This window comes from Poromitra crassiceps (assembly GCF_964638095.1).
Source record: "Poromitra crassiceps genome assembly, chromosome: 2".
NCBI lineage: Eukaryota > Metazoa > Chordata > Actinopteri > Beryciformes > Melamphaidae > Poromitra > Poromitra crassiceps.
In genome coordinates this window covers 27191501-27208084 of record NC_139624.1, presented here as the reverse complement: position 1 = coordinate 27208084, position 16584 = coordinate 27191501, and the positions used below count along the sequence as shown (strand labels likewise).

The following is a 16584-nucleotide window of genomic DNA, read 5'->3' as shown; positions in this document are numbered from 1 at the left end:
AGGTCTTCATTTGTAGAATAGGCTACTTTATTTGTGCAAAGTGTCACACACCTTCTTTGGAACATATAAAAGTGAAGTTGAAAACAGTGATCACCACAGCAAGAACTCGAGCTGGAAAATAAAAACCCTTTGGTGTCAAGACTGCAACAATGTTGATTCATAATTTAACAAAACAACAATAAACAGATATCCACATTTCCCCACTCAAAACTAACAAAGTTATAAATAGAGTTCTATTAAGTTATATTTCAAAAACATTTAGAGAATCTTGAGTTAAATTTCAAAAACATTTTAAAAACATTTATAATGAAAGTTTTATTACCAGATTTTAAGTTAAAAAATGATTTCCTCTGCAAATGGAAAACACTCCTAATAAAAAGGTTGGCAGTCCCTGTGACCTGAAGTGCTTTCATCAATATCCATAATCATGAAATGTGTTTCAAAAGCCATGTGGCACAATCTGAGCCATCAAACGTGATGTCCGTAAATGACTGGCGTGCTGCAGCCCTCTCTACGGTTGGTCGGTTCAATGCAGTTAGACGTGATTGGTCAACATTGTGGCAACTGTGACAACCAGTCAATCGTGATTTCCAGGTTGCGTTGGGGCCTCAGCAGCAAAACTCTGCAGAAAACACATTTGTCGCTGCCACCTTTGAGTGCTTTCTTTGTTTACACACAGACACACACTAGCTAATTTAGTAAACGTGATGTGATGCATAAAATCCTCCATAGGGTTGACTATCCCCTGAGGCCTGGCCTGTGCCGTCAAGCGAGTCTGTCTGGGTAACTTCAAGCACCAGTACAAAGCCAAACATCATCCGCTCATTCCACCTTCGTCACCACCTTCGTCACCACCATCAGCATCACCGCCAGAGTACACAGACCGTCTCCGCAGAGGGCTGAAGGGTGGAAGCACCATCCCCCCTCCCATGGGCCTCAGGAGCTAAAAGGGGCGCTGTCCATTGTGCCGAAGCCCCGTGTAGGGCCACAGCAGCTGCTGGATGGTCATCCAGGAGTCCCCGGTCCCCACAGGGGCAGCATCCACAGTTGGCTGCATCACCATGCTGGCCAGCAGTGCCAGGAGACCTGCAGACAGCAAACCGTGGACATTTATCAAAACACAGGAAATACTTACAGAACACCTATGTAAAAAGCTGGATGTTGGCGCTGAGAGCAGGAACATCATTGGGGTTATAAAGCGGGCACTTCCCATCACAGAGGCTTCATTACATTTGGCTCAAGAAACTTCCTGAAGGCTCAACAGTGGGTTCTATTCATGTATCATACCCATCACATTTATCACGATCTGACCTTCCGTTTCCCAGAAAATGTAAACTTTTCTCTGATTGGATAGTTTGAGGTCGGCGCCAAATTTTTATTGCAAATTTGATTCACAGACTGCTTTTAATCTCGTTGAGTCTCAACTAATTGATTTAAAGCTTGTCCTAAATGCAGCAAAAACTAAATTTACGTGGTTTTCAAATGGCAGGAAGACCACAGATCCTCCTCCCAACATTTTATCCCTGCATGGTCCTCAGATCGAATTAATGTCATCTTATAAGTATTTGGGCATTTTAATTGATGATCGTTTATCTTTCAGACTCCACATTGAAAGCCTTGTGAAAAAGTTGTAACTGAAGCTGGGTTTCTTCTTTCGAAACAGGTTGTGCTTTTCTTTCGCTGCCAGGAAAAAATTGGTTGCAGCCACCTTTCTCCCTGTGCTTGACTATGGTGATCTATTGTATATGCATGCCCCTGCCTATCGTCTCCATTCACTGGACAGTGTGTATCATGGTGCTCTGATGTTTGTCACGGGCTGTAAAGCCCTCACTCACTACTGCACCCTATATGCCAGGGTTGAGTGGCCCTCTCTGGCTGCAGGTAGGCTCACCCATTGGTACATTTGAATCTGTAAATCCATCCTTGGATTAATTCCACCGTCCCTCTGTGGCTATATTTCTAGAGCACACTAGTAGGCCATGAATGAGGGGTTCACGCGCACCCCCCATTATATTTTTTTCTAATCTGGATTTTTGGCATCCATAGGACTTCTAAAATAAAGATTTTGATGATCCCAAGAAGAAAAACTGTCCAAAATGTGTTTTTTCCATGTTTTATTACCCCTATGAGACCCACAGGAGTGCTGGCAGAAACGCCCGCAAGACTGTCTTTCAGAGACTGTGGCACGCTCAAATGTTGGGCTAGGGAAAAAGTAAACTAGAAACTTGAAACTAGACAACCTAAGGTTTCCAATGGGACCAAGCTGTTCATGCTAGCCTGTCGGCAAAGGAGCTAAATAACGAACACTTCAAAGTTAGGCCACATTTTGGCACAAGCCTCCCCTGTATGGACATGCCAGATTTATGCATCTCATGCAGTCTTGGGCAAGAACCATGCCGTTTTTTGCATCAGTAGGCCTAGAAAAGTGTCATTTCTGCCTATTGCAAAAATGGTGTATTTGACCATTCCTTTACACAATTTATTTTGGACCTTACTTTACTATTGGACAACCTTTTTTTACTTAAAGTACAAGCACCAAGTGTGCCACACTATACAGTAGCCTAGCTGCTGCAGAGCTCTCATTGACGGATTAATTAAGCAGTAACTTACACCATTTAAATAAATAATTTGCGAAAGGCTACATGATTTATTTTTTAAATGTGTGTGTTCAGCATGAAGCTGGGGCGGGGCAAGAACAACGATGTGATGAAAGGTGGGGCAGTATACTGGCAAGAACTTCAATCCACTTTCACCCCTGGTTACGCAAAACAAAAATCCCTTCTCAAAAACTAAGTTCATCAATACCAGTGATTAGACTTAAATAATGGTCAAATAAATCCAACTGATAAGAGAGTGAGTGTACCTGCCAGTACCACCACCATGGCCAGCCACAGCCAAAGCCCCCTGCTGCCTCTGGACACCGCTGCTGCACGGGACGAGGTCAGGCTCTGGGATAGAGACGGTGCCATGACTGGCTCTGTGAGCGTAGGGCTGGAGGAGGGGCTCGGACTGGGGAGGCGGGTAGAGAGGGGGAACGTAAGATTAGAACAGGATGAACAGAGAATGGACAGTGCAATTAAAGCAAGAGGGTGAGAAATAAGAGTGGGAAGGAGGTGTTAGTAATACGTTTGGAGAATGTTTTCATAAGGCAAAAAAAAAGTTGATACCAAAAGTGACCCTTTTACAACTGAAAAATACAACACAATGTTGCCAACTAATTTATGGCTATACTGTAGGTCATATGTGGTAACTTGTGCTGCAGAAATGACTTCAGTGGAGAATATTCTCCAGAGTCTGCCTGAAAACCATGTCAGTATTATAACATCTCAGAGATGCAACAGCACTGACATGGCATTTTCATCATCATATTGAACTTTATTGAGTATCTTCTACTCTTCAGAGTAGAAGATCTGAATCCCTTTGGCCTTTCAGTATAAGGTTGTAAGTGGCCATCATGGATTGGGACTCCTACTCCAGAAAGCTTGCTAATACAGACCCTTTTGCTTGTGTTTGTTTGCTTTTTGGACAGACATAGAATCCACTTTGGACTCTCCTCCCTGCACACTTACAGCATTACAAAGAGCTCATCCTGTCTCCTGAGAGATGTGGAGCGAGGAAAACAGGAAAGAACAGTTCAGAACAAAACATTGACCTGGAGAACAAACAGCTCTGCAAGTCTCAGCAGAAAACACTCAACCCGAGTTGCCCCACAAAAATACAAAATATAGTCCAAGTAGTAGCAGCACATAAAAGAGCTCAGGCGGCTTCACATGTTAGTAAATGACCCAGAATGCCCCCATGAAATCATCAGTTTGATGCATTGCGCGCACACACACACACACACACACACACACACACACACACACACACACACGCACATCCTAACTTGAGATCTATGCATCAAACACTTCAACCATGAAGTTTGCATTGAACATGTGCCATACAGTGATCTCAAGCCAGGACTGATAACTTGATTGATAGGAAAATGTAATGTAATGGACTGTAATGTAATAGGTCATGGTTCATTGCTGGCCCTCAGATATATTGAAATTGCTCCATTATCATGAGCAAAAGCAGCGAAGCCACAGGAGCAAAGAAGCTAGTCCAGCACAGACCCACATAATGAAAGCAGTTCAACATGCTCACATAACTTCTTTTTTTTATCATTATTATTAAGCTGATTACGAACTGGTTAAAGTAATAATCTGTGACCTTTTTGTATAAATAAATGGTCATTTTGCCCCAAATCAAGGATCTCACAGTCACAGATTACAACTTTATAGGAACATTCAGTTTGGAACTATTTGAACTTCCATATAAATAGAGCCATAAGTCACACCCTCTTCCGGTTTAGGCATACGAACCAAGGAATTTCATCCGCCATTCTTTTTTTGGTAAGATGCTTATAAAAATTGTTTTACTTGGTCAAACCAAGCGATCCAGCTATATTTAAGATCAGGAGAGACCATAGAACATTTCACAAAATTGTATACAGTATATATATATATATATATATATATATATATATATATATATATACACTCGCGACAGCGGTCCCTGGCCGGGTCCAGGCGGTGACTGAGGAACTCTAGAATGGCCACATGTGCATTGATGCACCGAGACCGTGCGCTACTGAAAGACAAGAGGCATTCAGGTTCAGCGCTGCTAGGGCAGGCTTCAGCATGTGAGAATCCGAGTTCGAAACAAAGTAAAACCCTTGGTTCGTATGCCTAAGCCGGAAGGGGGCGTGACTTTGGCTCTCTATAGCTAATTGATAAAGTCTTTCACTATGCTCCTAGCCTCTTAGCTTGGCTTGCAGAAAGTGGTGCTGCAGTTGGCTAGCGGCCGGTACTTGGTTGGACTAACATGTTGAGGGGCAGAAAGCAGTGCTGCAGTTGGCTATCGGCCGGTACTTGGTTGGACTAACGTGTTGAGGGGCAGAAAGTGGTGCTGCGGTAGGCTAGCAGCCGGTACTTGGTTGGACTAACATGTTGAGGGGCAGAAAGCGGTGCTGCGGTTGGCTAGCAGCCGGTACTTGGTTGGACTAATGTGTTGTGGAGCAGAAAGCGGTGCTGCGGTTGGCTAGCGGCCGGTACTTGGTTAGACTAACGTGTTGTGGAGCAGAAAGCGGTGCTGCAGTTGGCTAGCGACCGGTACTTGGTTAGACTAACGTGTTGAGGGGCAGAAAGCGGTGCTGCGGTTGGCTAGCAGCCGGTACTTGGTTGGACTAACGTGTTGTGGAGCAGAAAGCGGTGCTGCGGTTGGCTAGCAGCCGGTACTTGGTTGGACTAACGTGTTGTGGAGCAGAAAGCGGTGCTGCGGTAGGCTAGCAGCCGGTACTTGGTTAGACTAACGTGTTGTGGGGCAGAATGAGCGAGGCCAGTTTGTTGCCCAGTTCATTGAGACTGGACCTCCGCCTCTGCGTCACCCGCTCCGCCCTCTGCTCTTCCCCCTGGTCCCACTGGGAGTCAGAGTCCACGAAGGCCGTCCTGCAGGGGGCACGTGTGGGTCGGGCATTCACAAAAAGACACACACTGTTCAGTCGCACATACAAATACAAGCATGCACACAGTACATAACCACGTAGATATGTAGAAATGCGTACATAAATACAGAGGCGTCATGCTCATTAAAACAAACAAACAAAAAACGCCGGTGACGAATGTTGTTCCCTCAGAATTTTGGCTTGCATGACACCCCTGCATATAAACATGCATGCATAAATCAACCATCACGCACATTCAAGCATAATGCAGCCGCACACAGACTGATACATAAGCAAACATCCAACATTCAATGATGTAGTCACACACACATTATATATATATATATATATATATATATATATATATATATATATATATATATATATATACACATATATATACATATATACACACACACACACACACACACATATATATATATACTGTATATATATGATTTTCTTTTACTTGCCCATTTTCTCCCCAATTATACTTATTTGGCCAATTCCTCCTGCTGTCCCGGTCCTTGCTCCACCCCCTCTGCTGATCTGGGGAGAGCCGTAGACTAGCACATGCTACCTCCGATACATGTGCAGTCGCCAGCAGCTTCTTTTCACCTGACAGCGAGGAGTTTCACCGGCAGGACGTAGTACGTGGGAGGATCACGTCATTCCCACCAGTTTCCCTCCCCCCTGAACAGGTGCCCCGACTGACCAGAGGAGGCACTAGTGCAGCAACCAGCACTCACTCATACCCCAGCGGCTTCCCACCCGCAGACACGGCCAATTGTGTCTGTAGGAAGTAACGTCTGACCAAGCCGGAGGTACCGCTGCCGGGAATTGAACCCCGGTCTGGGTGGTAGGAGAGTGCTTTTACCTCTACACTACCCAGATGCCCCCAGACACATAATGTAGATCATTCTTTGACACATCCCCCTCCCCCAAAAATGTGTTTGTGAAATTATTTTCTGCTGTAGGATAAAGAGTTTGAATGCATGCCCTGCAATTGCACATTTACATGCTCAGATATAGTTTATAAAGTGAACCTTGCCAGCGGAGCAATTTCATAGCCGTTCAGATATTTGGAGAGCATCAGCAGTGTTTCATTTAGCTTATCCAAGCTTCCATTTTAGCCTAAGCCAAATCAGCGCAACGTCACACACTTCATCATAGTCCAAACATTTGAAAGCAATATGGTGCCTTACAAAAGTCCACACCATTGTTGATACAGACTTCTGACAAACACTTGACATGCCCATGCCAGCATTCAGGTGCATAAAGATGGCTGCCTTGCGGTTTGACATCATCATCATCATCATCGCTTGAATAATGGGCTTATCTTTTTAAGCTGAGACAATCGTCTGGTTTTCCTTGTCCTTTCCATTATTCCTGCTGCTGTGCAGACAGTTGCCGTAATTGGAGTTGTCATAGTTGGACAAGCATTGACAAAGCCACCACAGATGGAAAGCTTGCCACCTTTATGCACCCGGGTCCACTGTAAAAAGGACTTGCATAGGACTTGAGCGGCACAGCCAGTGCGGTCTCCTCCTCCATGGCATCTCTTACCCCTTCATCATGAGAGAGGGCTCTTCAGTGTCAACCCAGGCCGCCGAGCTAACAAAGCGTTTTAGTGGAGGGCGTGCCGTGCTCTTCCCTGCCACATTCCTGGAAACCAGCGTATCATACAGGGGCATAGCAACAACAACCCGCATGTCATGATACAGCAAGCCTCATTGGCATGAGAGGACAACAGCCACGGCCAATGCCTTCACTCACAGCAGTAGCAGCATTGGTGTGTCATACAAGAGGTGTATAAACAAGGCGCTTTCAGCCACTCTCCTTCACAGACAGAATCATTTTCAACTTCACCTCACACATTATAATCCAGGTATGACCTGATTATCTCACACACACACACACTTACCAAGGAGTTCTCCTGGTCAGTCTCTCAGACTCTGCCTCTGAGCCGTCTTGCAGTTTGGGCTGTATTGGGAAATTCAAAAATACAATTTAAGTCATGACCACTTGACTAAGAGAAGCTGCTTAGCACAACTTAACTCATAACTCCAGCTATTCTCCACCCAAACAAAATCATTTGGTCCACTATAGAGCCATTTACATCCTGTTTGCCATGCTGCGTGACAGTGCCAACTATGGATGGATTATACTAAAAAAAGACCAAAGCATGTCTTTTTCATCATGGCAATGAAATGTCAAAAATGGCTTTCAATTGAAGTGAAAACAAAAAACAATCAAACAGAAAAAGCTACAATTGGATCAATGAGGTTTTGCAGTGCTACAGTATAGCAGTATAGCAGTATTTACAGTTAAAATTGGGTAAATGGGTGGCGGTGTGTGTCACGATTGTGATGTCATCAGTGATTCTACTTCAGTGGTGTTTTATGGCAGTTGGCATCCTTTATGTTGCATTACCGCCTCCTGGATTTATCCATCCACTGTTTCCCTACATTCTGTCCCCTGTCATCAGTGATGTCATTTGAGCAACTGTCATGTCATCAGTGATGTCACTCGAGCAATTCTGATGTCATTAGTGATGTAATAAATCCTTCTTGGCTGAGGCTAAGTGGTGGGCGTATAAGGGTGCATCATCTCCAGAGTAAGTGTTGGGAGTATAATGGAGTATCGTGCAGGTTATAACGTTACATCTGCTTTGATCTGGTTCAAACAATCATAACGTGCAAATGCGCATCATTTTATGTCCATGGTCATAGCAAAGGCTTGTTGTGAGACTTTAGCATCTCTTGTATTATTAACTGAATAAGTTGTGGCCAAAGAAGTGTTTGCAGTAATCAGGCATTAATGTTACATTTACATGATTACAGGCAATACTATACTATAGTATTGTTTCCTATGTTTATGTTTGGTATGTCTAATATCCTTGTTTAGGTGTGTATTAGGAAACTAGACTACAATGGACATTATTTATGGATGGGCTTTTTATATAAAATAAAGATAATATTTTGCAATTAGCCTGAACTGAATTTTTCCCCTGCTCTGCTCTGAGCCCTGAATTATGACCATTCCAGCTCCAGTTTAAAAAGCTGCAATGTGATGGCAACCACTTTTTTGGCAATCACTTTTAGGGACAATATGTATATTGATAACATCAAACAGGGACACTACAGCGGCCCACATAGAACATGTAATGAACATGCCTTTTCTACAAGCATGATGTATAGGGAGTAAACAGGTTAATTCATATAGTCACCAAAACACACAATGGATCATAAATTGAACCTACTGATGTGATTTTGTGATTACGGTAATCAATGGTTATCGTATCGTTATGCTGTAGGTGCCTAATACCAAATCTCAGCACAGAAATCTCCCAGCCGATCGCCCCCTCGCGACACCATCCACCCAAGCCCAAACCCTCCTCCACACCTCCCCCAACATTCCACCACACAGCAGTGCAGCGACACTAGAAGCAAATCCAAGTTAAGCCACAACACATCACAGCAGCATACAAGCAAGAAGACAGAAGGGAAGACACTCGAGACCATTGCAACGAGTATTGTCCCCTCAAGCAATAACAGTCAATTCAAGATTCAAGGTTCAAGATTTTTATTGTCACTCCGTTGTACGAGTACACGCGTGTGTGGAATTCTTATGCTGTGGGCTCCATTACAGACAAGGTGCAGTAGATAAATAGTGCAAAATCACAGCAAACAACAAATGGGGCACAAAAACAAAGCAAGCAACAAATAGACAATAGTTAAATAGGGCAACAATGTAAACAGTGTATGTGAAGGGCAATTAAGGCAACAGTTGAATAGGAGAGGTAATAAAGTAGAAGTGATAAAGTATTAAATAGAATAAGATGAAAGTGTTCACAGTGTCCAAGTGTCCAAGAGTGTGCAAGGCATCCAAATCTGCCGGAAAGCCATTAGAAGAAGAAGAAGCGGCGCATCATCTCCAGAGTCTCCACCCTAGGAATCGAGCATGCACAAGATTCCTAGTCCAATTGTGACATCATTAGTGATGTCACTCGAGTAATTGTGATGTCATCAGTGATGTAATAAATCCTTCCTGGCTGAGGCATTCCTTTAAAACTGGGAAATGGGAATGTGACGTTTCAAAGGTCATGAGCTCGAACGGTGATGTCACCAGTCAGTGCTCATATTTTATCTCCCGAACTCATAGGAGCCTCAGCAACCCCGACCTCAAAAATCTAAAATGGCTGCTCTGCGCATCAACAGTAGTTAGAATTGTAGTAAATACTGTTTATTAGCACTTCTGTGTTGTTTGTGTCTCATTAAATCATCTGTACACACAGCATTGTCTAACTTCTATCTGTGTGGACATGTTGCTGCAGTGTTTATATGCGCAAAAGGCAGCGAAATGCCTTGTTATCTATCAACCGTTATTGCTAACGATGGCTAGCGACCGGATCCGACTCATTTAAACGGATGTGACGCAATTCAACAGTGAGTCTCCATCCTAGAAATCAAGCTATTTCTAGTCTCTATGAAATTGCCTAAGTGGGTGGGCGGGTGGCGGGCTAAGTTAAGTGACGGAAGTGACATCATCAGTGATGTCACCTGTGGGGCACCTGTTACCTGTGGGGCGGCTGTGGCTCAGGAGGTAGAGTGCATCGTCCACCAACCAGAAGGTTGGTGGTTCGATCCCCGGCTCCTCCAGTCCGCATGTCGAAGTGTCCTTGGGCAAGACACTGAACTAGAGGTCTTCGGGTATGCCCGACCCCCCGAATACCCGAGGTTCCGACCCAGACCCGGCCGGGTCTGGGTCCATTCAAAAGAAGTGCCTCCGGGTCTGGGTCGGTAGCGATTGTCATGGGTCTCGGGGCTCTGACAGTGAAATGCCGGGTCCAATAAGACCCGAGTGGACCCGGCGATCAGCGCTGATCACGAGAGAAACGCATCAAAACAGCACACGTGAGGCTTGTCACAAACTGCAAGTAAATCCATAGAGAAAATAACTAGCAAAGAGCGTTCCCATCTGCAATGAAAATTACTTCCTCGTTTACATGAGGTGCATGTGACCACATGCGTACACATGCGCCTCAGGCAAACAAGGAAGTGATTTTCGTTGCAGAGGTAACCCTCTTGCTGGCTCCTCTCGCTATGGATTTAATTGAAGATGACTGTTTCCCTACTTTTGGATTATTATTCGATGATCGCATGGTGAGTACACAAGATTGTTTCTAGCGCTGTTGTGTGTGTTTTTGGGTGAAGGAACGGCGGTAGCATAGAGAGACTGCCACTGTACTATCTAACTAGCGTTAGGCAGCATCAACCAGGGGAGAATGCTATAACGTTAGTTAATAAAGATGCACAAAGTTTCATTTGATATACAACTTGTAGCAGTTAACAAGCAACTTTGACGTCGACACCACTAGTCGCTGCCTCGGTATTTCTCGGATCTGAACGGGGCCGGGTCTCAGATTTGTAATAATAGACAGGTCCACTCCGGTTCCGGGTCCGACATTTATCGGTTCTGAACGGGACCGGGTCTCAGATGTCTAATAATAGACAGGTCCATTACGGGTTCGGGCACAAATTCCCCGGGTCCATTAGGGTCCGGGTCCGTGATTTTGGGCCCGTGAAGACCTCTACACTGAACCCCAAATTGCTCCCGATGGCTGTCCCAGCACCCTGCGTGGCAGCTGGTCGCCTTCGGTGTGTGAATGGGTGAATGTAGGCACAGTGTAAAGCGCTTTGGATAAAAGCGCTATATAAATGCAGTCCATTTACCATTTACCATAATATACAATTGGCTAAGTGAGTGGTCAGTCACGAAAGTGACATCATCAGTGAGGTGGGTAGCGGTGTATTGGCTAAGTGGGTGGGTGTCAGTCACGAAAGTGACAGAAGTGACATCATCAGTGGGGTGGGTAGTGGTGTATTGGCTAAGTGGGTGGGTGTCAGTGGGTGGGTGTCAGTCACGAAAGTGACAGAAGTGACATCATCAGTGAGGTGGGTAGCGGTGTATTGGCTAAGTGGGTGGGTGTCAGTCACGAAAGTGACAGAAGTGACATCATCAGTGGGGTGCGTAGCGGTGTATAAGTGACAGTCTGTCAGTCACGAAAGTGACATAATCAGTGAGGTGGGTAGCGGACTCACGTTTTGTGTAAAGAAAGTGACATCACTTCCTGGGCAAAGGTTAGCACGCTGCACAATTGCCCAACTGTGATGTCACTCAGGCAGTTGTGATGTCATCAGTGATGTGACTCGAGCAACTGTGATGTAGTATGAGCCGATGGTACACAGTTGCACAATGGCGCACAGTTGCATGGGGACATAGCTGCTCAACTGAATTGCTCAACTCGGGCAGTTGTGATGTCATGAGTGATGCCACTTGAGCAACTCTGTTGCTCAAACAAGAGCCAAATGCACACGGTGGCACGATGGCGCACAGTTGCACAAGTGCACATTTGCCCAATTGTGATGTCAATTGGAGAGCTCGCACAGTTGCTCATGGCGCACGTTGCACAACTGTGATGTCATCAGTGATGTCAATCGAGCAACTGTGATTGAAGGGCCGATGGCACACAATTGCTTGACTGTGATGTCATGGGCACTCTCCAGAGACTCCAGCCTAGTCTATCTGATAGTCTCCAGTACAGTATGTGATAAATGAGCTCCACTGCTATAGTATGTGATAGAGGGAAAAATCAAACGGAAGGGGAAAAGGTGGGAGCGTGGTACGGGTCGGAGGAAGAGAAGAGGAACCGATCGGGTTTTACACAATGTAGGGAAACAGTGGATGGATAAATACAGAAGGAGGCGGTAATGCAACATAAAGGATGCCAATAAAACACCACAGAAGAAGAAAAAGTATGTGATAAATGAGCTGTAGTACAGTATGTGATAAATGAACAAAGAAATGGCAGTGTCACCCTCACCAAGTCAAAGTGCATGTTGCCTCCACCGGAGCGGGGGATCGCTGCGATGCTAACCCGCCGGGCTGACGGCTGGGGGAGGGTCAAGAAAACAAATCCTGAGTTAACAAATGCCATTCATTATCTGAACTGGACATTAAAACATTAAGTCACCAGCCATCTAGTGTAATTGAAGGGGATGTTGCGACAAGACCACATGCAGCCTAGCCATAGCAGACCTTGTAGTACTGTGATGCTGTCGGCTTCTTGCCTCGGAAATCATCTGGAAAGAGGAATATATTAGTCAGGTTGTATTGTATGTGGGTTGTGTGTAAATAAATTAAATAAGAAAATATGTATTTTGTACATTCATTCATACATTCTTAATTTAAAGGCCTATAGTATCCCAGAGTTTCCCTACCAATGAATAGGCATGGGCTGCCCCGGCTTAAGAAGCGAATCTACACACGTATCAGTTTGTATGCCGACGATGTAATATATTATACCTACATAATTCAGAGAAATCGATCCCCCCTCTTCTAGAATTAATCACCTCCTTCGGTAAGCTGTTCGGATACACAATTAACTCGACAAAGAGTGACTTTATGCCTCTCTCTGAAGTCTTCACCGCCGGTTTCCTGGAAAATCTCCCATTTAAATTGGCAAAGTTATTAGTTATTATAGTTATTGTTATCGCTCACCATCCGGGAAGAGACGGCTCCCACTATCAGACTATCAGGCTTACAGCACACACAAGGACAATTTCTGGACACTCCTGACCACACATTTTACACACTCTCAAACATACACGCACACATGCACACACCCCACCCCATCCTCCCCGTCCAATACCGCCGCCTTGTTCCTGCCTACAGCTCTTGCATCCCTTCCCACCACGCCCACCCCCCCTCCTTTCCTCGGAAACATCCTTTTGGAGCTGCTATTAGCCTGCATAGCCTCTAGTGGTCTGTGGACGAGCTACTCCCTCCACTACCCGCTGCAACCCCCGTCCCCCGCAAACCCACTCCCTCCCCCCCCCTCGTTTTTCTTGTTCTTTGTGTCTGTTAACTCCTTACATTTAACAACAAATGTTTATGTATTGTATAATATTCAAGTGTGCCTTTATTCCTATTCAATCTAGTAATAATGTTAAAAATCTTAATTTGAGTATAGAAGGTGATACCCATTCGTGTGTTGTGTTTTGTCCCTTTTATGTTGTTTGTTTAGAGGACCGCAATGGAAACAAGCCTATGCTTTATGCTATGGCTTTATTGTGTTTTTATCCTCGGTGATTGTCTGTATTCCCTGTCTCTATGTTGACATTCACCAAATAAAGTCAATCAATCAATCAATCAATCAAAGGACCGCCTCACCTATCTTAGCTTGACCATACCCAGAGATCCTAAACTAATATATATATTTTATTTTTAAATTTTGATCCGAAACTAATATTTAAGTACATTTTTGTGATTTTGTTTCAAGACGTAAACAATGTATAGAAAACTAGAAAATCCCGCCCCTGTCCATGATTGGCCTTATAAATTCAGTTAAGATGGTTTCACTTCGCAGGTTCCTCTATCTGTGTCAAAACCTTCCCATCTTCCTTACATTGGCTTTTTTCAAAGAACTGGACCTACATCTGGAACTATAAGAATCATAGAATTTAGAGAATTCTGAAAAGTCTGAAGGAGTGCTGGCTTTGCCAGTGTTTAGGCACTACTACTGGGCTGCCAATGTTAGGGCTCTAATGTTTTGGTGGCAAGGGACTCCTGGCAAGTTAACTCCTGGGGCGCCCCCTGTGGCTGAAAATGGAGGTTGGCTCTATTACCAGCTCCTCTCTGCCAGCCATATTATTTTCTAAGCTAGAGAGGCCTGGGACTTTACCAAATTTAAGTTTTGTTACAAAAAAACCCTCAGAATTATAAACCAAGTTAGGAGTGTTTTGAATCTACCAGATGTTTCTGTCCATACACTGCTTTGGTTCAATCACTCTTTTTTGGCTCCATGGTCAGACAAAAACTACCATGCCTGGAGTGAGAAGGGGCTGGTTTCTATCAGAGACCTATACATAGATGGTAATTTTGCATCTTTTGATCTACTGAAGAGGAAGTTTGAGTTGCCCGGCACGAACTGGCTCAGGTACCTGCAAACCAGAGATTATGTTCGATCCAAGATTCATACCTTTGAAGCGCTCCCAGATGAGCATGCTTTTTTCGATGTATTGCTGAGCCCTCTTCACTCCAAGCATCATATCTCTAGATTTGTATTTCTGTTTGACAACCACAACACAGCCTCTACTGAGAATATTAGAGAAGCGTGGCAGGGGGAACTTGGTATTATTTATCTGACATTATATGGGAAATTAGTCTGTCTGTGGTACAACTCTGCTCAGTTAATAGCAGACACCAGCTGATTAAATTTAATGTCGCTCAGCAGCTTCACTACTCCAAGCATAAACTACACAGGATCTTCCCTTCTGTCTCACCACTGTGTGACAGGTGTTATGTGTCAGAGGGCACACTATCTCATGCCTTCTGGTTTTGCCCTTCACTAACAGGATTATGGGCCAAAATGTTTGACTGGTACTCTAAGGCCTACAAAATAACCTTGCAGCCGGAGGCGGAACACGCCATCTTCAAGTCAAGTCAAGTTTATTTATATAGCCCTAATTCACAAGCATGTCTCAGAGGGCTTCACAGAAAGTATGTCTAGCTAATTCTAGCTGACACAACAGTAACAAGAATATACAGAATAAAGATAACATTTGAACAATTGATAATGTAGAAAATATAGGAATGAGGGGAGAGCAGAGGAGAGAGCAGGAGAAGGGAGAAGAGCAGGGGGAATGTGAGAGAGTGATGGGGTGGGGAGGGAATGGGAGATGCTGGAGGGTATAGGAGGTGGGGAAGGAGCAAGAGGGGAGAGCAGGAGAGGGGAAGGGAGGGGAGGAGTGGGGGAGAAGAGAGCAGGGGGAGGGAGGAGGTGGGGAGAGAATGAGCAATATAGACGGAGGAGAGGGGGGAGGTGGGGAGAAAATAGGAAATGTGGAGATCTTCGGCTGCTCGGAGTCCTCTCTGAACTTCCCTACAGCGGTGCAACAATCTTTGACACTGGGGACAACTGTTGCCAAAAGACTCATTCTGAAGGAATGGAAGTCCTCCTCTCCACCTTCTTTTCAAGTATGGCTGATGGACATGATTTCTGTTATACAGATGGAGAGACTCAGGGTCCTGAGAGCCAACTCGCTTAGAAGGTTCTCAACTATTTGGGACCCGTTTCTGGCCTACTTTGACAAGGTTAAAAATGACTAGTGAGTAGTGACTAAGGTTAGGGGTCTCACTCTCAAGAGAAGAATACAATTCTGGGGAAAATGCTGAACCCTTCTTCAAGTTTTTGGCATGAAAATTGTCAATTTTAAAAATGTTGAATATCATCACAAAATATATCACAAAATATATTGTATGTATGTATGTAATGTATGTATGTATGTATGTATGTATGTGTGTCAGTGGGGAACGGCCCTCACCTCTTTCGGTTTGTGACCCGAACGACCTCTCATTCTGCATGAGGGCCTCTCGTAGCTCCAGCAGCTCAGCGTGCTCCTTGGTGTACATCCTCCTCAGGTTCTCCACATGCTGGATCATCACCTCCACTGCCTTACCGATACGACTCTCCTGAGAGGCGCACGCATATCATCTCTATTCCATCATCACATTCACACCACACTTCCATTTGTTTTATTGTTGGCACAGGGACAACAGGGTCTCACATACTGTACAGTGCAAGATGTACGACCAGGCTTGAGAAGTAAATGGTTACATGTAATCAGGTTACAGTAATGAGGATACAAAAAAAGGTAACCGTAATCCCTTAGTTACAGAAAGATGTAATCAAAAAACCTCCACAGTCTCATTCTCCACCTCCTCCCCCTGGTACACCTCCCAGCTCTGCACCATGAAAAAGATTGGCTGTCAATTGGAAAGACTCCACAAGAAAATCCACCTCACCATCCATGCCGAAGCCTACAAAGAACACACCTACAGAGACACACTTCATGCTGCTAAATCCACCAACTTCTCCGCCCTCATCAACAGCACCAAGAGTAACTCACGCACCCTCTTCTCCACAGTGAATAAACTACTCAAACCCTCAGATAACAACACACTCTCATCCCCTGATCTCTGCAATTCCTTTCTGCACTTCGCCCACCCCTCGCTCTCTCACTGCTTTCACCCCC

General features: G+C 44.7%; 1 protein-coding gene across 1 annotated transcript in view; it reads right to left on the bottom strand.

Annotated features, from left to right (window-relative positions):
- Window positions 1-15: 15 nt before the first annotated feature.
- The window catches only part of lrmp (lymphoid-restricted membrane protein), a gene marked incomplete at its 5' end in the record, with an annotated part of 96138 nt that continues 79569 nt past the window's right edge, over window positions 16-16584 (bottom strand). The window contains 8 exons of the mRNA XM_083661765.1: window positions 16-1086; window positions 2864-3009; window positions 5355-5489; window positions 7052-7150; window positions 7410-7468; window positions 12372-12440; window positions 12587-12630; window positions 15874-16021. Of these exons, the coding sequence (XP_083517891.1) occupies window positions 944-1086; window positions 2864-3009; window positions 5355-5489; window positions 7052-7150; window positions 7410-7468; window positions 12372-12440; window positions 12587-12630; window positions 15874-16021 (843 nt within the window). The 3' untranslated portion in view covers window positions 16-943. The remainder of the gene's footprint in view (window positions 1087-2863; window positions 3010-5354; window positions 5490-7051; window positions 7151-7409; window positions 7469-12371; window positions 12441-12586; window positions 12631-15873; window positions 16022-16584) is intronic.